The sequence below is a fragment of the Mastigoproctus giganteus genome, chromosome 1 (genome assembly GCF_048544385.1).
Source record: "Mastigoproctus giganteus isolate SK-2022 chromosome 1, ASM4854438v1, whole genome shotgun sequence".
NCBI lineage: Eukaryota > Metazoa > Arthropoda > Arachnida > Uropygi > Thelyphonidae > Mastigoproctus > Mastigoproctus giganteus.
Window position 1 is genome coordinate 50,493,924 of NC_143575.1, and position 26,300 is coordinate 50,520,223.

Below are 26,300 nucleotides of genomic sequence, written 5' to 3' on the forward strand. Positions count from 1 at the left end.
CCTGTTTTTCCACATCTTTGTTTTCATATTTCATATATATATATATATATATATATATATATATATATATTCAACTTTTGTATATAAGTAAAATTCTGTGTAAATTTCTCGGATCGAGCCTGCGTGTGCTCTACTTAAAACCAGTGATGAGTTGGAGCCGGTTGTTAAATTTGTTTTACGCAAACAAACGTTAACTTGATCTCAAAACCGAATAATCTTACTCTTATAATACGGTATACAAAATAAACTTCAAATGCAAAGGAACGCAAATTTCTAGTAGTTAAAAATAAATAGCTCACGTGTAATATTTCATAATACATAATGAAATATTACCTCCTGGTGCAAAACAGTCCCGGGGTGGTCCGCTTTTTGTGGATAAATAAACAGATAATAATAATAATTTTACTCTACAAGTGTCACTACAATTAAGCTTGCATCTGCGAATGGCAGACTTTTTTGTGAGGGTATTACCTATATGAAGGGACTTAGTTTAATTAGAAATTAAACTAATTTTACTTCGTTAATGGATTTTAATTATTGCATAGTTTAGAAAACAGTATTTCACTGCAATGTAATATGAGACAAGGATTTGATATTTCGTAGGCACGTGTATACTACTTAATAGATCGCTTGAAGCCGTTCTGCAAAATTAAAATCGCATAGGCCTTTAAAACTGTGTGTACTCGTATAGTTCAATGATAAAATACTGCATACAAACGAAATGCGTTACAGCAATGTGTACTAAGAATCAGTGTCGTAACTTCACCATTTGGGAAGTAATAGCTGTTCACTGTCTCCACTTCGCATTGACTGGTTTTGCTCTGATAATTACGCCATTACAGTGCTAAGAATAAAGCAAAATGCAACGCTTTCAGGGCACGCCTTCTATTCTTCAGTTGATGTTACACTCGGTAATGTACACCTGAAGTTGTTAAACACCAGATGTGTGACATGTTTCCTTGAAATCATTAAATTTTCTTGCTTTTAATTGGTACATATCTGTTTTTAGGCGCATTAGCATATACAGTATGCTTAAAGCGCCTGATGTTTTCATCATGTCTGCCGTCCGTCCACATGCAACAACTCGATTCCCAGTGGATAACTATTTGGTTTCCATAAAATTTTATTTAATTCTTTAAGAACGAATTATTATTATTATTAGACATATAGTGCAAGGAATCCTGAGGCTTATGCTGCACCAGCCGAAAAAAATTTCTGAGTTACCCTGAGAGAGAGAGAGAGAGAGAGAGAGAGAGAGAGAGAGAGAGAGAGAGAGAGAGAGAGAGAGAGAGAGAGAGAGAGAGTGAGTCAGTCAGAAGTAGAAGGGAATCGCCAAGAAAGAGAAGAATGATGATATCCAGCTCAGGACCCTGGGTATGTGGAGCCTTCTGAAATTTTCGACGCCCAAACGTACAACGTTCTTTGAGTAATACAGTTTTGTACCGTGCTGAGCTAACAGAATTCGTCGCAGAATCATGGAAGGTTTCGTTACTCTCAGATAGTGGCAGGGGTCCTGAAACCAAAAAGTTTGAGAACCGCTGCTCTAGGGCCACTGTTCTCCACGGGGCGGAGTGTGGGCAACGTTGGGGCCCATCGGCGAAATGACCAGAGGAACAACGGTACGCAACATTGCACATATACAAAATCCATATACCTTGAAACCTCTGGTATTGACAGTGTTCTGTTTCACACCCACAATGTATACTACGCGGAGTTGGGGGAACCTATGGTGCCGTTTGACATTAAACACTCTATATGTCTACACTTTACTGTTGTAAATGAAGGGAAATTAGGAGAAACATAGTTCTAAATGTTCGATATTTTCTAACTGAGTAAATTTTATAAGTTTCTTTTTGGTTTAAATTTAGTGACATCCAGTTTTCAATATAGGTCTTTTCTCGAGTTTTTTTTGCATTCGAATTTTTATTAAATTTAGGTATATAAATTAAGGGTTCGACTGTTTCTATGGACAGATGAACATGACAGCACTGAATCTGTACGAAGTTGACTGTTTTTTACCTCAATGTTTCGATGTGAAAGAAGTTTTATTTTTCTTAAAGAATTGATAAACGCTGCACAATCAAATTTAAATCATGAAGTTTTAGATTATTATTTGGAGTATAGTTTCAATTTAATTCCATTGTATTTTAGATTACTGTTTGTGTGGGTATGCGCGAAACTTTCCTTGTATGTGTATCAGTGTTGAATCCAGAATGTTTGCACCGAGGAGGGGGTGGATAGAATGTAAACTTCGGTGGTACACGCACCGGGGGATGCACGTCTTTTATTATTATTTAATATTTACAACATATGTATATGTTACAAACAAATGTTATAAGAGAATATGAGAAAACAAAAGGAAATATTTATTATTTAACATTTAAATACTAATAGTCAGTTCACAAAAACCCATACTACTGACAATAATCACAGTTTAATATGAAAATCACCCAAATTATAATCAAATATGCAAGTATTATAATCATCGCCCGCCTCCTAACACCTCTAGTGGGAAATACTGTCTATACAGTCACCAACAGCGAGGAATTCCTTCACCTCCTTCTCCAATATCAACAAATATCTTCTTTCGTCTTCTCAACCTCCAACCCAAGCACGGTACTAAGTACTATAGGTTATAATACCTCTCGTGTTTGGGGTTCTCATAAAAAAAAAAAAAAAAACCTCATCGAGCAACTTACAACGAGATCATGGTGTCCTTCGATGTTGTCTCTCCGTTTACCTCCATTCCCGTCCAACAGGCCGTCGTCTGTACCGGGCATGTCGAACCAGATTTCTAAGATCCTACGTGAGTACCGCATGAAATGTGTACAACTCCCTGGTAGGAGCTTACGTTCTCTGGTCTCGAATGTAAAAACTCCCATCGCTCTTCTGTTACGTAGTTGAATAGTATACCGCGTAACATGCCACGATTGCGGCAGTTGCTATATAGGGGAGAGCTCGAGACTCCTTCAGGATCGATTCGCCTAGGTGACACTGAACACTTTGCAGTCGCGGAACATATCTGGTCAACTCATCATGACCTTAACCCCAGACGCGATTGTGAGGTGATTTACCAATCCCAGCACTACCGTTACCGCCTTTGGTTAGAATCGTTAAATGTATCAAGCTGTCCAAATGCCTTAAATCGTTGCAAGGGTACAAGGCTACACCCTATCTTAGAATCAACAGTTTTGAAACTCGACAAACGCTGGCAGCAATCCCATACACGTTTGTGCAATGAGCACCGATCTCGTGAATGAATGTTTGCACAATCTCGCGGTCATGTGCGCACTCTCAAAGTCATCTGAGCACGCAGAGCTCATTTAGTATTTATTTTATTCAATTTCTAACGTCTATATTTTGTTAGTATTCTGTATGCGTTTATTTTCACTTGCTGAAGAAGGGGTTCGTTACCCTGAAAGCTTCTTGTATTATCTTAACTTATTAAAAATATAGTTTTTGATCCACTGGTTTGTTTGTTTGTTTATTTGGTTTTTAGGAGCATTAGCAACTAAGGCCATATTGCTCCGGGATATGCGGTGGTCATACCCTGACCTTTCCGCATCCTCCGTATTTGGTGGTGACGGGCTCGAACCCCGGTCTAACCAAGAAGGCGTGCTACGCACTGCTGCTCCTTCCCACCTGGCTACGGAGGCGCCTTGATCCACTGGATGTACAGTATTATCACTCCCTTATATCATGGAATCCAGTACCACAGGCCCATTCTCCTTTATATTACAATCATCTTATTCTTCTTTGCATATGTATCAATCACTTCCTTTATTAATTTTTCCCATAACTTATTCGGGCCTTCTAAGCGTATCTTCATGCAATCTTGCAGTATAGATACATATATGATAAAAAGATTATAAAATGTATTGTTTATAGCCTGCGATAAAACTGTCTTAAAGGAAGAATTAGCCACAAATAGACTCTTGCTGTGGGAAAAAAAAAAAAAAAAAAAAAAAAGGAATCTGAAAACCATAAAGCGAAACTGCCGACGATTGAAATAGTGGCTGCAGTAGACTTCTCTCTCTCTCTGTGCCTCGACATCGTTTAGCCCTTCCCCTGAAAGCCGTGGACATTTTCTAATTACAATAGCATCCGTCACTGAGGGGACAATTCAGGCGAACCTATTCACAGCCTGCGATCCAGTCGTTGCCTTGTTTGCTATATACAAAGAGTTAGTCACATGTAGCACGTTTTTGCCGAACGGGCTAGCCGGGTGGGTAAAGTGCCTGCCTGGCAACCCAAAGGTCGCGGGTTCGAATCCCGCCTCGGGCTTGGATCAAAGTACTGCAAAAAAAAAAAAAAAACCTTGGGAGGTGCATTATGGCCACAGAAGCCGATGCGCCAACAACTAAATAAAACAAAAAAACCACTCTCTCTGTAGCACATTTGTGTGAAACACTATCAAGAGATGGTTTGTGTGAAATAAAGGGAACCTAAGAACCATAAAACGAAAATGCCGATACTTGGAATAGTGGCTTTTAGTTAAATTTGTGCAGCCAGAAATATTGCCCATTTAATTATTTTGAAAGTTTTGTGTCTTTTTGAATTTTAGTGATTTATTTTCGCCGTGTACCGCTTAACGAGTACCACACTTACTTGATGTTATTTATTTATTTATTTTTTTTTTTTGTGTTGTGTTGTGTTTTTTTTTTTTTTTACATAAATTTATTGAATTCGTGTTTTATAATTGCAACATTGTGTAAACTGATAATGCGGCCCTAAAGAGTGCAGTAAAAAGAAATTTTCAATTAAAATTAAACAAAAAATGTGACAAATTTCAACGTCCGAGGTCTTTGAACGAATATTAAAATAAAATTTACTATTTTTCGCGCCGACCGTGCTAGCAGGTGGGTAAAGTGCCTACCTGGCAACCCAAAGGTCGCGGGTTCGAATCCCGCCTCGGGCTTGGATCAAAGTACTGAAAAAACCTTGGGAGGTGCATTACAACAACTACCGAAAAAAAAAAAAAGAAACTATTTTTCGCGGGGGGGGGGGATTTTATTCCACTGAGGGTGAAACTCACCCCTGGTCCCCCTCCTGGATTCAACACTGGTGTGTGTGTAGATATGCATAATAATAATAAAATTTATTTATTAATTATTTTTTGTAAATTTCTGCTACTGAGAAATTACCTCATTTCCTTAGACCAGACTCTAACTGAAAAATCTTAAGAATCCGAAGTTAATATTTCGCTACAAAAAACAGGATTAAATATTTTTTGTGAAAAGTTTATCCATCACATGCTAACATTATACGCAAGCTCTGATCTCAAAAAAAAAAAAAAAAAGTCTTGTTACGTTCTGAAAGTTTGACCTTGCCCAACTAGGCTAGCCGGGTGGGTAAAGTGCCTGCCTGGCAACCCCAAAGGTCGCGTCTTCGAATCCCGCCTCGGGCTTGGATATAACGATGGTGCCGTACTCTCCGGTGGGACCTCACGGCCACGATACACGAAGGAAGCAGGAAAAAACTGGTTCCTTCGTGTATTGCTCACATCATCCGATAAAAAAAAAAAGTTGGACCATACGCTTCATTTCGAATGTTTCTGGGACTACTTATTTTATTATTATTTTTTTGTAATAACTACAGATAACCCTCACTGATCGCAAGTACTGGGGATTGTCAAAATTGCGAGCAGCAAATATTTAAAATAATGGAAAAAGGAGAGTTAAGTTCCATACAAGATGGAAAATAATTTTTTAAACGCTAGAAATGAGAACAGTTCGTAATGTAAATTACACGTATATAGTGTGTAAGAGTTTAATTTACCAGTTATAAAAAAAAAACCCTATATATGAGTCTTGAATCATGACTCTTGATTTACATTACGAATGCTGGGAGAAAGGAGTGATTTGCCGATGGAAGCTTGATGAAGTGAGTGGAGGTAGAAATCGGATGTTGTAGTAGGGTTTTAGGAGCACCGGTGACTAAGGCCACATTGCTCACTGTATATTGTCTGTAAATTGCTCTGAGGTTGATTTTCTGTTTGCTGGACGAAAAAGCCATGCTACCCTTGCATGAGACCAATAACTGAGCCACGTTGTGAAAAAAGCCCATAAAAATTCCACCCGTCATCGACGAGACTTGAACTCGGGTCTTTTCCGCCCGGTGTCGGGAGGACGGCGATCCTACCAAACGTGCTACCCACAAGGACGTAGAAATCAGATTCAAGAATTGTCATTGAAAGTTGCTTCTTTTTCTTTAATTTATTCATAGATTATGGCCTGTGTTCCGAGAAATCATTAAACTTTAACCGTCATGTAGTATAAAAAAGAAAAAAATCCAAACTACAGTATTTCGATCATAGTGGGGGGAGTATAAACCAAACTATTTTTAGGCCACCCTAATAATTATAAATTCATCTGCCGCGTGCTGTGTGTCTTATGTCTGTTAATTGCGTGTGTTCTATGGTCGATTTGTCTGTTTTTCTGGACGAAAAACCTTGTTATTTACGCCTGAGACCGACTAACTCAGCCACGGAGTGAAAAAAGCCCATTAAAGTTCCTTGCGTCATCGACGGGATTCGAATCCCGGGGGGGGGGATATAGTTCATTCAGCTCTTGCCTGGGACTGGTCCTGAATATACTATAAACCAAGTTTACCCAGTGCATTATGATAACAATCGTTGCGCTAAAATTATCCAATCAATAACCTTAATTAAATTTAATATCTTTCTGTCAACAATGAAATGTAAGAATAGCATAAGATACCAAGTTTAAAATTTTTGCTTTTATATATTCAGTAGTCTTGCTGGCTTCAGGGCAACGCACAGGGAAATCTATCGGCAAATGTCTGTAGTATTCGTGACCCGATTCGACCCTGCCGTTTCTAATACAGTATTTGTCTGAAGAAGCTTATTCATTGGTTGATTTGCATGTTGCGCGGGCTGAAAAACCCAAATAGCTCATGGGGGAAAATCTTACTCCGTTTCCCCGAGATTGACTAATTACTGCATCGTTTCAAGAGAACTTTTTTTTTTCCAGGAGCGAAAACTTTACAGTCGTCGACGAGAATCGAACCCAGGGCTCACCAAACGAGTAGCAGCCTGCGATGCATCGTACTGTCTAATTTGCCATGATGAGACGATAAGTCAGACATGTGAAGATCCCCAAAATATGTAAATGAGAATAAATCTTTTTTTTAATTATCACAAAACTTAATGAGTCATCCATAACTATGGAGAAGCCCCAAGCCTTGTATTTGATCCAGCTTAAATCCTAAATCCAGCTCTGGGGTTAGGGGTTTACCGATTTTAAATATTATGTTTTACTCAAGAGGTTGTTCATATACATAGTCTGATTTGTTGGGGGGGGGAACTCTTTCCCCCAGTTTTTTTTTTTTAGTCTTAGTTTTTTCTCGTTATTCTCGCCAGAAACCGACTAATTCGGCCACGGTGTGGAAAAATTACCTATAAAAGTTCCTGCGTCATTGACGGGATTCTAAACCTGGCCTTTTTCGGACGGTGTGGAAGGATGGTGATTATAACCACTGTTACCTGACACCTATGTGGGCAAAAGGGGTCAGATAAAAATTTAATAGATGGAAGGGGTCGTGCTGGTACCTAATGATTTTCTTTATCAGGAATCGAAATAGACAGGAACGCACAGGACTACTGTTCCGGTTCGGCATACGCATTGGAAATTTTATTATTATTAGCCATATTTGTGCAGGGAAGCCTGAGGCTTATGCTGCACCAGCCAAAAAAAATTTTTTTTATGAATTACCCAGAGAGAGAGAGACCCAAGAAAAAGAAGAATGATGATATCCCTGGGTGTGCCAAGCCCATACTCACCAGATGTAAGCCCATGTCATGCATATACGATGACTGCATTTTGTTCTATTATTCTGACTGGGGTTCCGATTCTTAAAAGTTTTCATTTCGAGAATAAAAGTTTTCTTCATTTTTTTTTTTTTTTTTTTTTTTAGGATACCTAATCGAATGATTTTTTTAATAGGTTTTTCGTGTGTGAAATAAAGTGACATGGAATGCCGAGTATTTCAGTATGTATTAATGGGGGGGGGATGTTCAGAAAATTTAAATCACTTTACGCATTTTGTGGATGTCTCCTCAGTTGAATGTGCAGTAATATTCAAATGATAACTAGATTACTGCATATAGTAGTCGATAAACCAGAACCAGTTAATACAGCAGTGGGTGTGCCGATTCGAACTTGCGCTTTGCGTATTAGTGGTTGCGTACATTATGCAAGAACCTCTGCGAGATGATAATTGCTTTTAAGAAAATTCAATAAACTGACCGTAGTGGAAACAGGTGCTTAATTAAATATTATATAGTTATTTTTTTTCCTTGTCTTATAAGATGTACAGTATTTGGTTTCCACGCGTGCGTGTTGGAAGCTGTTAGGCAAGCTGGCACGCGCATGTGTAGTTCAGAAGTACAATGAGTATCTGATTTCTTCTCTGTGCCCTGTCTACGATGATCTTGGGTAGCATTACCGCCGTGTTGCTTTTCGCGCTTGACTTCAAGGTAGTATTTTTTTTTTTTTTCTTGATCGCTTAATATATAACGCGAGGAAGTTTAATAAATGAATGTCATATTAGTATTCTAATCAATGATTATCACTGTCTTTTCAAGGTCGTGTAACCAGACATTTAAAAAAAAAAAAAAAAAAAAACAATGTGAAACTGCGTTGTTCTGTTTCAGTTAGCAGTGATAATTCTCATATTTCTGTAATGTTTCTCTCATAAATTCTCATAATTTCTTCCATATTCCTCTAATCCGCAAATGTAGCAGTTTCGGTATTATTTGCGAAGGTTACAACTTGATTACATCTTTCTGAAAACGGTATCAGGTAATATACAACTTATCAGAAATTTTGATGATCTTCACTCTTTTATAAGAATCAACGACGAATTTATGTAAAAGGAATACCCAGCAATAAAAATTTAGCCATATTACATTTAGCTACTAAACTACTAAGAGGGAAACAATTGAATTGCAACATTTACTTTCAATTGTGTTTTTAATTTTTATTGTTAAGCATCAGTTTCGTGTAGAACGAGGGGTTGTCAAAAAAAACTTTTAGCCTGCAGACAATTTCCCATTCATATAATTTTAAAGAATATATAAAAAAATAAAGGCAGAAGTATAATATAATGAGGAAAAGAGAAACATATATAACAATCTCAGAATATGGTCGTGTAACTGTATGATTATGGAACTGTTAAAAGTTTCCACTCTTTGAAAATCTTACTCGAAAATCTTCGTTGGGGGGGGGGGGTGCAAGCAATTTTAAAATTCTGTCAACAAAAATACAAGTTTCCGATTACGTTTTAACTAAAAATTTTATTTGTTAATGCTATTTATTATGAAAAAATTACTACACAGGCTTCCTTTTTGGTAACTATTTACTTATACAGATTCTGATTTCCATTTTAAGACATAATTAGTGCCATAGTTTAAAGCATTGTGGTACATGATACAAGAATTAGTTTTTTTTTGTAAATTGTATACACCATAAAAAGCTTATAATAATAAGACATTTGCCTTGAAATGTAGATTTTTTTTTTTTTTTTTTTTTTTTCCCCCTTCTATGACCTAGAGAAATGACAAAAAAACCAAAAAAAACTGGAACCTGAACATTGTGTGCTTAGACTTAAAGGTAGAAACTCGAGGTGCTGTGCTTAGTACTAGTAATTCCCGCCTCGGGCTTGGATCAAAGTACTGCAAAAACCTTGGGAGGTGCATTATGGCCACAGAAGTCTATGCGCCAACAACTACCAAAAAAAAAAAAAAAAAAAAAAAAAAAGTACTAGTAATTTCCCTTTTGGCCGGTTAGATGCTTTGTTTTTATTGCTAATGGCTAGCAATAATTAACCATTTTATTGCTAATTAAATAAATGTAGGTTGTTGTTGTTTTTTTGTTTTTAGGAGCATTAGCAACTAAGGCCATATTGCTCCAGGATATGTGGTGGTTATTCCCTGACCTTTCCGCATCTTCCGTATTTGGTGGTGACGGGCTCGAACCCCGATCTAATCAAGAAGCATGTGATACGCACTACTGCTCCTTCCCACCAGTCTACGGAAGCGCCCCAATAAATGTAGGATAACCTGATTTACAGCATTTCTCTCCCCCCTTGTTGGGTTTTGGGTTTTTCAGTCTGGATACATTACACCTGCTACACTTCTCTAATGGTCATCCATAATTATGGCAAGCAAAGGGATCCTGTCCCTTGTGTAGAATTTCTCCTGTTACCTATATGCAATAATCTGATAATAGTTAACTTTGTTTCAGTTGCTGTGTTGTTAAGGTGTGCCCTGAGGGGCATAGAAATATTGTGTAATGTAGTAAAATTAAATTTCTGTTTAATCAAATGAGCAACAGCTTATTGCATAAAACAGTACATGATAAAATTCTCCCAAACACTGTCATTTGAGAAGGAGTTAAGGGTGTTGATGGAATCCTTACTCGAAATGACACACAATTTAGTTTACTCGCTCCATTTAAAGCTTCCTCATAAGCTCCTATAAAGCACCACAGTTTGCACGACTGAAGCATTTCTTGTTAACAATATCCTTTTCTGTCCCTGAATATTATTATTATTGCTCATCTCTGTATTTGTTCTAATGCAATCTACATCCTTAAAACGAGCAGCCTTCCAGGCTTATTTGCAGTACTCAAGATTATCAGTAGTGATTCTTCATGCATTAAGAATCTGCAGATAGAGGAACCACTAGGTGGCAGTGACCACAGTGTGCTGAAGTGGGATTTACTCAAAGAGGTAACTACCATCAGGGGTAAAGGGAAGAGTTTTTGCTTTCGTAAAGGTGACTATGGTGGTCTGAGACAGTATTTAAATTCTATATGGTGGAACCAACTGATGTTACCAACAGCAAATTCAAAATAGGAAGCATTCAAAGAATTAATCTTGGAAGCTACTAGGTTTTTCATACCAACTAAGAAATATTGTTCAAGGTTTAGGCTTAAATGGATGTCAGATGAACTAATGAGACATGTGGCAGAGAAGAAAAATGCATGGGATACATATAAAATAAATATAAAACAGGTGACACGGAAGCCTATGATAGATATAAGCTGGTCTATAACCAAGTCACAAAGGAGGTTAGGCAGGCAAAGGCAGATTACGAGAAATCTTTGGCAAAGGATGCAAAGAATAACAACAAAGAGTTCTTATGTAAACTCTAGAAGGAAGGGGATGAATCAGATTGGCCCATTTTGATATCAATGGTTGAACTGTTGATGATCCTGCTCAGGTAGCTAATAAAAAAAAAAAAATGAGTATTTTGCATCTACATTCACACACGAGGAGTTATTCAGGGAGGGGAATGCCAAAGGTGAATTAAACTCTGACAGTGTGCTAGATGATTTTGTAATAACTGAGAGCAAAGTGGAGGAGAAATTGTTGAAGATAAACATAAGAAAGGCACCTGGGGTGGATTGGATCTATCCAGTTATATTAAAGGAGGCAGCAAATTGCTGCTTTGGATAAAGGGATGGGATGATTGAGTCGGAAAAGACAGAGTGGTAATCAATGGACATTGTTCTTTGTGGACTAATATCTTTTTAAAGTGCTACCCTAAACACTTTCCATTTAGGATTTTCAATTGGTTACATCACCATTTGGTCCAACTGAAAAGAATATTTAAAGATTTATTCCTTTTGTACATGTCTCCTTTACTCTCGACAGTAGTTATATTATCTCTGATTTAATCCCAGATCAATACACTGTTGGCTAGTGGTTCCTTTATCTGGAGATTCTTAATGCATGAAGTGCCACTGCTGATAATCAAATCAAAAGTATTGCTTTCTTGTGTTGCCTCTTTAAATTTGCTGCTGTATATGGCCATCCAGTATATCTATAAAAGTTTTGTTACTGTGTATGTGAACAACTCACAGTATCTGGAAAGTTATAATCTACCATTATAAGATGCACGGATTTACTTTCAGTACTTTGGAGTACTCTGTTTGCCTGTATCACCATACTCATCACAGTCATTTAGTATGTAACACTCCGTCTTTTTGGTTTTCACAGTGATTAGTAACACCAAATGACTCAACTTTACACTGGCCACCCACATCAATCAAGTGCATTGTCTTAGATTCTGGGCTTCTTTACTTATAGCATAGCTTGCCCCTTCCCTCCTGTCTTGTGTGTCCTTTCAGTATACATTGTACTCACTATTCAAATTCTCTGTCCCATATATGTGAGTGAAACCATGTTTCTTATATCCCTATAATGTCTACATTTGATGACAACCATTGCCTTAAATTCATCAGATTTATTTGTTATACAAGAACTGTTGGAAATTCTCATGGGGAAGGCAAATATATGGGCTTCTAAGGTTACTAAGAGGAAAAATAGGCACATGTACTTGCTGGTATATCAGTGTACAAGCAAATATTTCTGCATTGATTCATCCATTTAGTACTTTGTCACATTTTTTTTTTTTAAAATTTAATCATATCTTTTTAGTCATTTTGCAGCTAAAAGTGATATGAAGATTTAGCTGAAGAAGGCATTGTTTACCTTAGCACATATAAAGTACCTGTTATCTGAACTCACCCATAAGATTTCTTTTTAGTAATAATTATCTTTAATTAATTTGGTTTACTGAGACTGATTTATGTAAATCTGCCTTGTTTGATTTATTTTTATAATTTGGAGGAGAGGAAAAAAATAAAAACAAAATACAGTTAAGTTTAGCACCGCTAGATGAAATTTTCCAGAGCAGAATGTTTTTTTTTTTCTGGAATTTCTTTTCTCTGAAATAGTTTGCAATTTGGCTTCCTGCTAAATATATTGAATTTTTGTTTTAAACCTGAAGTTATGCTATTACACATAGATAAATGTTATGAAAATTTAAATGGACAAATGTGATCTGCTATTTATCCTAATGAGTGCCACATATTCCCTCTATTGGAGATTTTGAATGAGTGTGAGATTTGTTTTTTGCACAGCTGAATCCTTACTTCTACCTGTGTCAATAAGCATAGTATAGTAATCCATAAAAATTATATGTGGAATCTCATAAATTTACATATTAATATTTTTGATTATTATTCCTCCAGAAATATAATGCAGTCTGGAAATTCATCACTTCACATTGCTTAGCTTTCAATCTTAACCAATTCTTTTTATGTTTACATTATCAAGATAGGCCAATAGCTAACTTTTTAAATATATCTTTCACACACTGGTAAAAAAAAAAAAGAAAAATTAACCTATAGATGTTTTCATCATTTTGGGTTCATGTATTCTTCATCTGTTAGACTTTGAAAAGGTCTTATCATGGATGTACATTTATCTATCAGGAGGCATGATTCAAGAAATGAAAGATATAACTAGTTTCTCAAAAGCATCCATCTCAAAGGTTTTTAATGACTGCAAAGCAAGTTCTTCCACATTTCATTGTAAATATGGCAGAAAAACAATACCTCAAGAGTGAAGCCATTGTACCCTAAGGATGTGTAGAAAATAATATCTGAATTCAACCAAACCCAGAACTGCCATATTTCAATCTGTACCATGTGCAGGGAATTGAAGAAATTTGGTATTGGTGGTCACCTTCCTGTTCAGAAGCAACTATTTTTCAGAGAAAAATCCTCTTGCAGTGGTGTTGAAAATGTTGTGATTGGGCAGTGGAATAATGGAAGAAAGTCATGTTGTCAAATGAATACACTTTGTTTTACACTGATGGTAAGCAGAGAGTATGACAAGAACCTTGTGAGAAGTGGTGGTATATAATACTATGATTTTTTAGTGTTTCTCACCAACCATTGAAGTAAAAACGAAAGACAAAGAACCAAATTCTTAAAATTTTAATATTTACAATAAATTTATTTACAGACAAAACAAAATACCATATTACTGATGATAGCAATTTTAAAATAAGACAACTGTGATATACAGTAAATATACAAGGTGATAATACAAATACCGAATTTAAAATACAATAAAATATACTAGGTTAAAAGCGCTAAAATACTAACTGAAGCTTTCAAAGGCTTCTGCCTTCTTTCTCAACAGTGTACTTCTATTCTGTGGTGCATCATTAAATACCAGCAGGTTATTAATGATGCACCGCAGAATAGAAGTACACTGTTGAGAAAGAAGGCAGAAGCCTTTGAAAGCTTCAGTTAGTATTTTAGCTCTTTTAACCTAGTATATTTTATTGTATTTTAAATTCGGTATTTGTATTATCACCTTGTATATTTACTGTATATCACAGTTGTCTTATTTTTAAAATTGCTATCATCAGTAATATGGTATTTTGTTTTGTCTGTAAATAAATTTATTGTAAATATTAAAATTTTAAGAATTTGGTTCTTCGTCTTTCGTTTTTACTTCAATGGTTGGTGAGAAACACTAAAAAATCATAGTATGAATATACCCAACCCCAGAGGCCTATTTGAAGAGGTGCTATATAATTCTTGCTTTGTTAAGACAACCCAAGCATTTGGAGGTGGTATCATGGTATGAGGATGTTTTCATGACACAGACTGGGTCTGTTAATACCATTGGAAGGTCAAATGCCATTGAAGGAGTACCTGAATTTTGTATGCGATTTACTGCACCCTGCAATGTTACACTTTTATCCCAAAGGTGATGGTCACTTTATGGATGATAATGCAACAGTGCTTTGTGCTGGAATCATGCAAGAATGGTTTGGAGAACATGACACAGATTTCCACCATTTTTCCTGCCCCCCCCCCCCCATTTACTTGATCTCAGTATTCGGTAACTAAGTTCTCTTCCTTCAACTTTTTTGCAGCTGTGTGATATTTTGCTGTAAGAATGGTTACAGTTAGACTAAAATGCATTAAAACACCTTATAGAATGCATACCGCACTGCACATGCTGTTATTCAAAACAAAGACAGCCTGATTCGATACTGAATAAAGGTTCATATTTTTTTGGCCAGTGTGTGTATATGAAAATCGTATATACCCAGAAAAGTCAAGGCTACATGAACTAGCTAAAATCTCCAAGTATTTTTAATTGCACATTTGCACTAATCATTAGTTTAACCTAAATATTATAACAATGTCCTGTTTCCATTTTCTTTAACACAGGTGCAGTTATGAAAAAGCCTTCTCCTTGTGGCCATAATGGAGATGAGTTCCAGGTTGAAAACCATCATTATGATGATTTTCACACAATTGATTGGCAAAGGGATATTGCAAGAAATCGTGTTAGACGCCGGTATCTTGTGAAGAAAAGGAAAGAATCATTCTGGAATAAGATTAAAATAGCTCATGACAACTGGTCTGGTTGGATATGTGTTCTTCTTGTGGGAATTGGAGCAGGTAAATATGAAATCAGTGTTTTATTATTTACTTTATGTAAAGTTATTCATTCATTTTAAAACTATAACAAAAGATACTTCCAAAATTGATGTTAACTTTTATTTTCTCAGCCAATTCCTTGTTTACTCCTCTATACATTAAATTTCTTAAAAGTTAAAATCCAATTTTTTTCTTATGTTAGAAAAGAAATATAATGCAAAATCCTAGCACACAGTTCAATATTATTTTAATACCTTAAGTCTCAGTTTTAAATGCCAATCAGCTGCAGCTTGCAAATCTGTTTTATTTAACTTCAGTTAAAATTCTTTCCATAACAGTCATGCTTTCATTAATCTTCTTTTGATAACAGAATTTGAGAATTCAGATAATTTCTTAAAAGATACTGGATACAGAAGCAAAGATCCAAATTATATTCATCAAGAATTCCTTTTAACCTTTGACTTCTCCTTAAAGAGAACATCCATCTAAGTGAAGATTAGATGCAATCCAAATTGCATCCATGGTCTTGATTTTAAATTAATAAAATCAACATCTTTCTTCTGTTTCATTTTTCTTGTTAAATATTCTCAACCTCCATTTGAAGTCACATTTTTCTTGTTTTAATTGAGTGTGTTTTATATAGAACTATCAGGACATAGTGCCAATCCTGTAATCTCCTCATGTGCATTCTTTTTCATGTAGTGTATTAATGATCTCGTAGCTATTAATAATCCTGATAATGCATTGTCATTTGAGACTGTTCTGTAGGTTTGGATTATAACTAGCAGAATGAATTTGAAGTTATATTAATTGCTTCCTGACTGGCATGTTGGAAATTTTTTTTTTTTTTTTTTTTTTTTTTTGGGCTAATGTAGAGCATGTGATCAACAGATGTAAAAACACTCATGCAGCATGTTAGTGAATTTGCTGTTTAGTCCCAGTTATCCTTTTAAATACTTTGCATGTTCTGTAAAGGTAGTCTTTTGTTCAAGATTATCTCAAGTGTCTGATCTTTTTGACATTTGGAACATGCTCTCCATTGCTGTGAACTCTTGAGTGTTTATTCTCACTGTCTTCCCCTTAACAACATGCTAGATTTTTCTGATAACAATATTGTGTTAGGAATTGCACTCCATTCATTAATTTGTTCACATATCTATTTACATGTGAGATTTTTCTGATAACAGTATTGGTGTTATGAATTGCACTCCATTCATTAATTTGTTCCCGTATCTATTTACATGCGAGATTTTTCTGATAACAGTATTGGTGTTATGAATTGCACTCCATTCATTAATTTGTTTATGTCTCTGTTTACATTATCTTCTAAATTCTTTCTTGAGTTACCTTGGACCAAAATCAGGTCATCAGTATGTTCTATAAACATACGTCTTGTTACTCACAGTCCTCATTAATGAGTTCAAACAACATGAATATTGTGTTTAATATGGTTTGTAATGTAGAATCTGGTCTTTGACCAAGATGACTGGTCATTCAGTTTAACACAATTTCTTCATGATCCATGATTTGTTTTTTTTTTTTTTTTTTTTTTTTTTTATGAAAACCCCAAACACGAAAGGTATCAAAACCTATAGTACTTAGTGCCGTGCATGGGTTGGAGGAGAAGTATGGGGGGTGGGGGATGCCGGATATAAAGTGGGAGAAGCTTTGATTCTTCCACTGTGCAGCTTCCTTCGCTTTCCACATGCCAGAATACTTCTCAGTTAGCCTTTGTCTGCTATTATGCTTCTTACATGGTCATTTGGAACCCCAGTGAACTCATGATTTAACTTGGCAAATTGCATATTTTACAATATGTTCACTCCAAGCAATGTTACTAATGACCTACATTAACACTTAGAAAATTAAGCTTTGTGATTGCAAGCAATCACAGTCACTTTAAAGTTTGCTAACAACTTAACAGTATATGCTGATAAGAAGTTGAAGCTTGTTGTAATCTATCATACCAACAAAAGTCCAAGGCACTGAAAAGTGTTCTCAGATTGTCTATTCCTGTTTATGGGAGGTCTGTGAAAAAGAATTGGATTTCAGGACCAGTATTCAATAAATGATTTACTTTAACAAATTCAAAGTGCACTTAAGGAATACTGAAGGCCGAAAATGTAGATAATCTAGATTTTCTTAGTATCAGACATAGCACCTGCTATGCAAACATTATCCAAACATATTATTTATTTATTTATTTATTTTTTTGTCTCCTAATAGTAGTTGCAACTGTTAAAATTCTTATCAGTGTGAGTGGATAGTATAATGTATTTAAATTTTTTTTTTTTCTATTCATTTTCTCGAAAAATGAGATAATATATAAAACAGATAAATGAAAAAAAGATATATAATGCATTAACTAAAGTGTAGTTATCAAAGGATAAAATTAAAACTGGAATACACCCTAACCTCATCAAATAGGGGTACAGTGAAATGCATCTCATCTTATATTCGTTATTTCTTGTGTTATTCGTTATTTATTTTTTTATAGTTGTTTTTGATATAAAACAATTGTAAAAAAAGATGATAGAAAATAACTGTCATCTTAGTAAGGGTCTGGGGGTATTTCATAAAGCATTGTCTCATCTTTATTTCAATTTCCTCAACACAGAATTGTATAGTCTCTTTTTAGTGATGGGGGTTTAAGTGATTGGGGGCGCCTCTGTAGCCAGGTGGGAAGGAACAGCAGTGCTAGCACACGCTTCTTGATTAGACCGGGGTTCGAGCCCGTCAACACCAAATACAGAGGATGCGGAAAGGTCAGGGAATGACCATCGCATATTCCTGGAGCAATATGGCCTTAATTGCTAATGCTCCTAAAAACCAAAATAACAACAATAACAACAACAAGTGATTGGGAAATTTTTATTTTATTTTATTTTTTGGCAGATGCACAAAAGTCAACTTCCTTGCATCATTTGGCCATTCTAATACTAATAGCCCAACATCCCAACAGTGGTGTTAGGTCCACTGTTGTTTTGTATATTTATCAATGATATTGATGAAGGTATATCAGGCTTAATGTCGAAGTTTGCAGATGATACAAAGGTTGGCAGGGTTGTTAATGACAGTAATGGCAGTGTGCTACTGCAACAGGATCTGGATAATTTGGGCAGATGGGCTAAGAAGTGGCAACTGAAGTTTAACCTTGACAAATGCAAAGTACTGCATATGGGTAGAAGTAACCCCAGAGAAAAGTACTAACTGTGTGGTACTACACTTAAGGTGGTAGAAAACGAAAAAGACCTGGGAGTAATTGTGCAGTCAGATATGAAGTTTTCTGAGCAATGCAGACAGACTGCCAGGGCAGGTCATGGGGTTTTGTCAATGATATATAGGAATTTTGGTAGCAGGGAGAAGGAGGTGATTGTCCCTCTGTATAAGGCAATTGTCAGGCCACGCCTTGAGTACTGCGTACAGGTCTGGAGGCCTCATTTTAGGAAGGATGTAGATTTACTTGAGCGTGTACAGAGAAGGGCAACAAGATTGGTGAGGGGAATGAAGGGATCCTCTTATCAAGAGAGGCTTAAGTTCTGCAAATTGCAGTGGCTGGAGACTAGGCACCTGCGCTGTGATCTGATTGAGGTGTATAAGGCCTTGAATGGGTTCAGCACGCTGAATTCTGATGGGATCCTTCCACTTGTTCAGATTACGAACCTAAGGTGCATAAATTCAAATTAAGAAAGGACAGATGTAGAATAGATGTGCGGAAATTTGCCTTTAGCCAGCTGGTGGTTAATTGCTGGAACAAACTTCCATCTGTCGTTGTGGAAGTTGATAGGTTGAATAAATTTAAGGAGGAACTGGACAGGCATTTGGAGGCAATGGTGTGTTTTTTTTTTTTTGGCTGATGCTGCATAAGCTCATACACTTGCTTTCTTGCATCACATGCCACTACTACCCCATTCAGAATTCCCTTCCACTTACTGAACCAAGGACAGACCTCCATGGACATCCTTTAGTAACTTCCTTCAATACTTCATTAAATTTAGTGATATGGCAACTGATCTATTGGACAAGATATATTTTGCCTCTGATTCTTTACTATTACAAATAACCTTTATTAATGCATCCTCTGAACTTTCCATCCTTTGTGAAAACATTACTTAATTTTAATCCAGTAACATTGTAATAATACTTTTTTTTTTAATGAAAACTCAAAAGGTAGTAGAACCTCTAGTACTCAAACTTAGTATCCTACATGAGTTGAGAGTTAAGAAGATAGGAAAAGCTTGTTGATATTAGACTTGAATTTCTGTGTATTGTGTAATTTTCAGAAAATACATGTGAAGGAAGCTTTTTCCAGAAAGTAGAAGTATACAGGATAAACAAGGAAGAGAAAAAAGCTCATTTTTTGACTGGATTGGAAGAGAGTGGGGAAATTACAGATGTTAATTCAGAAGAACAGCATCCAGCAATAGTAATTGAGGCATGTGATGCAAGAAAGCAAGCATATGAGCCTATGTAGCATCAGCCAAAAAAACCACAATTTTACACATCCATTTGCTCTAAAAGTTTGTCCAGTTTCTCCTTGAATTTATTTAAGCTATCAACTTCCAAAACGACAGATGGAAGTTTGTTCCAGCAATTAACCACCTGCTGGCTAAAGGCAAATTTCTGCGTATACTCTGGCAACCTGTCTTCATTGCTCAGAAAACTTCATATCTTACTGCACAATTACTCCCAGGTCTTTTTAATTTTCTACCACCCTAAGTGTAGTACCACACAGTTATGTTTCTCTGGGGTTACTTCTACCCAGATGCAGTACTTTGCATTTGTCAATGTTAAACTTCAGTTGCCACTTCTCAACCCATCTGCCCAAATTTTATAGATCATGTTGCAGTAGCACGTTGCCATTATTATCATTAGCAACCCTGCCAACCTTTGTATCATATGCAAACTTTGACAGGCACCTCTGTAGCCAGGTGGGAAGGAGCAGCAGTGTGTAGCACACGCTTCTTGATTAGACCAGGGTTCGAGCCCGTCGCCACCAAATACGGAGGATGCGGAAAGGTCAGGGAATGACCACCGCATATTCCCGGAGCAATATGGCCTTAGTTGTTAATGCTCCTAAAAACCAAATAATAACAACAACAACAACAACACACTTTGACATTAAGCCTGATATATCTTCATCAATATCATCGAAAAATATACAAAACAACAGTGTGCCCAACACCGAACCCTGGGGGACTCCATTAATAACATTAGTCCACGAAGAGCAGCATCCATTGGTTACCACTCTTGTCTTCTCCCACTCAACCATCCTTTTATCCATTGTAGCAACTTAACTTTAATAACATACTGCTCCAATTTGTACAGTAGTCTTCCATGTGCAACATTGTCAAAAGCTTTCCTCAAATCCAAGTATATGATATCAAAATTATTTTTTGCATCCAGTTCCTTTGTAACCACATCATATTATCCAATCAAATTTGTCAGAAAAAACTTTCCCTTAACAACCCCATGCTGTGTCTGAATTATTACTGCAGCCTTTATGATCCTGCAATGCATCTTTAACCATTGATTCCATTATTTTCCCTGGAACAGAAGTTTAACTGGTCTGTAATTACTTGTGTCGCCCTTAGATCCCCCTTTGTGTCTCTGGAGATATTATAAAAAGGCATGCAGCAGAAACTGAATGTCTACGAGACAGAGAGAGTTTGTAAGACATGGGTATTTAATTAACTTAATTGCCCTCTTTTTAATTTAACAAGCTTACTGAGGTCATTAGAAATTACAGCAGCCTTAGCATCTCAACCAACTGGTCTGTGTAATTAGAAAACTGAACATCTAGAGTAGTGAACATTAAAATCATCAAAAAAAATTATCTCGCTCTTAGGAAAGTTAGGTCAAACAAAGTAGAGTTTCAAGGAAAGGAAGTCAAAGTGTTCAGAGTGATTAGCAGAGTTGGGAGAATGATAGAGAATATATAAATTTGATAGAAATGGGGTAGAGAAATTTTAAACCAGAGGAGATTTCAAGTTAGGAATCTTTGATAAGGAATATCAGAGTGAACATGTGCATAAGGGTGGAAACACACTGTTATCACTTTGTGCGAGCTCATATTTTACTAAAGCACATTTCTGGAGGTCACTGCCATAAAACAATTTGCAGCTTCTGGTTTATTGGGCTTTCCTGACTAGTGGAATCTGTTATAAAAGGGTAGTAAACTCAATATTATTGAATTTGCAATAATACCAATAGCTGGAATTCTGTGGGTTTTTACATTATTTTGGTGAAATGTGCTTCCCCTTCATTGAAATCTTCAGTCATATAAAAAGGAAATTTTCAGAATGTTCTCTTCATTCCTATTTTTTAAGCTTCATACACTCGTTACTCCGTATTTCACTTGTGAAATTTGTGCATGCTGGGTTCATTGTTATTGATTGCTTATTTATTTATTATTATTTTTTTTTTACTGTTTAAAATTTTACAATCCAAAAAAAAAAAAAAAATTCCAGTGAACATAAATAACAATTAGTTAGTAAGTATATGCAGCCACTCTGCAACTTAGGTAAGTATTGCATTCCACAGAATTCTATGCAAGTTGAATTTTACATAAGTCGGAATTTCTTAAATGCTTATGCAGAACTTGCAGCTATATGCGCTGAATTTCATTGAAGCAAAAAAGAAATGTTCGAAAAGCATGTAAATAGAATTATTTATTCGTTTTTTTTTTTTTTTTTTTTTTATTATCTCACACGCAGGAAAAATTACGAAAGTGTGTGATCGGACCCGTACGATCAGGCGACTGCAATCGTACCAGTGTGCAGGGACAGGAGCATTGTATGGAGCATATTCAGCATTTCATTTAAAACAGAGATGAATTGCAATATAAACACTATGAATCTACTTTTTTTTAAGGCACTTGGCATATGGAGTTATGTATTTTTGCCATCCTGGTCAGGTTCTCCATTTATTTCCCATGGGATGCAAAATAAGTTTCCATCGTTTTTTTTTTAAAGTTTGCACTGGCCAGCAAAAATGTATATAAAGTCAAACTCCCCGACTTAAGTAATACTCGACATAAGTTGAGTATTATGTAAGTTGGGCAGCAGCTGTATTTCAGTATTAATTATGTTATGTACGTAATAGTACATAACTTAATTAATAAAAATAAAATAAAAATAAATTTACGTGTCATTTTGAAATGTCTTCCTATTTCTTGCCAAGCTTCTTGCCACATATGTTGATCTCGGTAATTTGGTGACTTAAATATTATACAGCACCTCGTACAATCTCATTTTTTCTATTAGCATTTCCTCCTTTACCTCTGCTCATGCTATCATGCCTCACAAAATTTTTTTGAACAGAAAAATGTGAGCTGAAAACGTGGGTCAGCCTTGTAGTCCAACATATCTTGTGAATACACCCAATGACAACAGTGTGTCTCCAACCAATAAACTAAATGGGAAATATAGCTTTCATGCATTTGATGTTTGACATGTTTACATGTGAGGTGATAATAGTGTTTCCGCCATAAGTATCACCTTTTGAAGCAAAAGGAATCATAGAGCAAATAATAGGGGAAATTGACTGTACTGCTGAATAGCAGTTTTGTTTATATTTTACCTAGAGCTGAAAGCAGTGTTGTGAGGTAATATGATTGGAAGTCTTGTGTGATAGTTTATCAGGATTTTTAAGTAATATCTTTAACGAAGCTTGTTTTCCAGTAGTTAGAAAAATGCCTTCACATAGACAATGATTATATAAGTTCAAAAGAACCTCAGTATATAGGCTATACCTCTACGTAGTCTATACTGGGGCTTTAATTCCATAGAGTTTGAAGGTGAAAGAGTGTAAGCTTAAGTTTTATCTCAACAGAAAGGTATTCAAAATTCTCTTTCTTGATCTTAATTAGAACATTTTGTTTTACCTCACATTCTGGTATAATTCTGATTAGTATAGCTTTTAGTATATTTAGTCACTTACTTATCCAGTGTTATTTTCTGTACTTTTATTAACCACTATGGATTGAATACTTTAGTAAAGCTTAATTTTTTTGGTTGTTAATTTATAACCGAAACCTTACAGATCATATCTGTAGCTGCATGTTCCAATGCAATCCAAGATTCTTTCTTTTGTGCTATTAACTTTTTGTACTTTTTTTTTTTTTTTCCCAGATATCTTTATATTTTTTAAATTGTTCAACTTCAGGCCAGCCCAGTCTTCACTGGTATTCTCTGCTTGTTTTGCTAACCTCAGTTCTGGTCTGAGTGAGTTAATGAGTCCGGCAAGTTACTATTCTCCTGTGTATTACACTAGCCAACAAAAAATATTTTTTGTCATGCCTCCGCAATGAAAATATGTAATTCTCGAGTAAATAAATGCGCTGATTCTGAAAATCACCATAAAAAGTCTATCACGTCTACATCAAAAGTTGTACCAACGTTTAATGTTAAAATAAAGGGATATATATATATATATATATAATTCAAGGTTGTAATACAAGTGTAAAGAAATATTATACATTCTCTAACTCATTTAACCTTGGAAAAAATATCATAAATCATAGCAAAATAGTTATTTCAATAATACAGGGCCATTATAAAGTCAGTTATAAAGTCCTTGCAGTTTTAAATTTTCTTAACTTCCATTCTATACATGATAAAATCAATTTGTAAAAAATGTTAGAAATGTAATTTAGTGAAGTTTAGTATGTACTAAGAGTGATTCATTTATTTTATTGTAGGTTAGCAAAAATTTTATTTTTATTATTTTTATTTTTTTGCAGAATTAGGCTTGCAGAAATGGCTTCAATAGAAAATAAAGTAAATTGTGTGCTGTGGTTGGCCGAGTTAAAGTCTGTAATTGCAATACAAAAAAGATTTAAAACCTATTACAACAAAGATGCACCACACAGGAATTCATAACTAACTGGATGAAGAAGCTTAAAGAAACAGGTTCCATCAATGATAAACCACAATCTGGAAGGCCAAGGATGGGTTGTTAATAGTGAGAGTTTGGAAATTCTGCAGAATTATTTTATTCCTGATATAACACATTTAGGACTTATAGATGATACAGTGCTTCAGCAATATGGTGAACCTTGTCATTTTGCTCTCAGTATTAGGTGGTTTCTGAATGAAAATTTTCCTAACAGATGGATTGAAAGAGGTGGGCTGGTCTCTTGGCCACCATGATCACAGATTTGAGCCCATTAGATTTTTTTTTCTATTGGAACATGTTAAGACTATTGTTTATTCAACAAAACCTCGCTCTTTAGACTATCTTCGGACTAGGATAACTAATGTGATTCAGGGTATTACCGAAAATCAGCTGCTAAACATATTTGTAGAACTTCAGAATTGTATCTCAGTTTGTATATGTAATGACGGTGGTCACGTTGAGAATTAACAATCCCAAGAATAAATGTATGTAAAACTGAAATAAATTCTTTCCCTTACCCTTTATAGAGATTGATTTTATCACATATAAAACGGAAGTTATGAAAATTTAAAACTGAACAAAGACTTTATAATAATCCTGTATATAATCAGCATACCTGTAACTATCTTTAAAAATGTTTGCTACTAAGGGATTTTCTCTTGTATTCCTGCTTACTCTCCCTCACAAGGAACCAGCAGTAATCCCATATTATTACAGGATCCCAGTGATCTTGGTACTGCTTTTTCATCAGGGAAATATCTTGATGAAACTGCTCTCGTTGTTCATCACTCACATCTCCCAGATTTTTGGGGAAAAATTCGAGATGGGAACAAAGAAAATGAATTGTCAACGACATTCAACAGCCCTTGTTTTTGTAGCACTCGAGTAAATTAGACACCAACATTTCATTCCTATTATCCAAAAAACTATGTACTACCACCTGAAATGATCACCAAGCTTGCCAATTCAACTTCCTTTAACAGGATTTCAAACACATTATCTTTCAGGAGTTTCCTAATTTGGGGTCCTATGAAAATTCCTTCCTTAAGTTTGGCATATGTTAAATTAGGAAACACACTTCTCATGTATGCAAATATGTTACCTTCTTTATCTAGTCCCTTGTTATCCCAATGTTGCACAACGTAATGTTCTTCTGTTGCATGGCTGTCCCACAAAAAAAAAACAATGTGTTTGAACCCCCTCCTGCAAACCAATAACCTTAAGATCACTGTATATGTTCCATCTGTAATCCTGGTGTTTTATAGCATGTAGAACCTTAGACATGCTTTCATGACTTTCTTTAAGTTCTGGGGATGCAGAACTGGAATTTGGGGAGTACAACGTCTACAGAAAGGATAGACAGGATAGGAAGGGGGGAGGGGTTATGCTATTAGTTAAGAAACACATAAAAACCAAGGAAGTGAAGCCAGTCGACATCGCTGGACAGTGCAGTGTTGAGTCAGTTTGGTGTGACATAAGCATTGGGAGATCAAAATTGAGAGTAGGAGTGTGCTATAGGCCTAATGACTCTGATGAGTATAATAAGAAACTGTACAGGGAAATAGAGTGGGCCAGTAAATCAGAGAGTCTTATAATGGGAGATTTTAATTTCCCAGATATTGACTGGAATTTGGGGACTGGTCACTCACACACTAGCTGGGCTTTTGTGGATTTATTGGATGATTGTTTTCTACATCATCATGTTCGGGAGGCAACTAGAGGGAGTAATACAGTAAACCCCCGCTATTCGCGGTATCTGTATTCGCGGTTTCGCGATCGCCGATTTAATATAAAATGAAACCTAAAAAAATGTGAATTTTAAAGCGCCGTGAATATTTTCAGCCATAAAAAGCATGGGCGTGGCTAAAATTATCTTTCTCGGTCAAAACAGCGCTCAGTGGGTGGGGGGAGAGGGGTGACAAAATCGCGAGCGTGGATGTTTCTTGCTAATCCTTGTTCAGTATGTGTTATGCGTTTGTCATGGAAGGTTTCGTCGTTTGCTTTTAATTTATATGTTTATAAATTGAATAAATTTATCAATTTATAAATTGATATGCTTACAAAAGTGATAAATCTACCGTTTTGCAGTGTAAAACAGACTTTTTCGAGTGTGTTAACGGAAGA

The 26,300-nt window shown here is 35.8% G+C and overlaps 1 protein-coding gene across 4 annotated transcripts in view; it reads left to right on the forward strand.

Moving 5' to 3' along the window:
- LOC150090786 (H(+)/Cl(-) exchange transporter 5-like) overlaps nucleotides 1–26,300 on the forward strand; it is a 202,800-nt gene that overhangs the window by 84,325 nt on the left and 92,175 nt on the right. For 3 of the 4 annotated variants that reach the window (XM_090372676.1, XM_090372686.1, XM_090372695.1), the window contains exon 3: nucleotides 15,066–15,299. In XM_090372676.1, the coding sequence (XP_090228802.1) occupies nucleotides 15,066–15,299 (234 nt within the window). Of the gene's footprint in view, nucleotides 1–8,394; nucleotides 8,498–15,065; nucleotides 15,300–26,300 lie in introns of those variants that run through there. The other variant, XM_090372705.1, reaches the window with a different exon arrangement.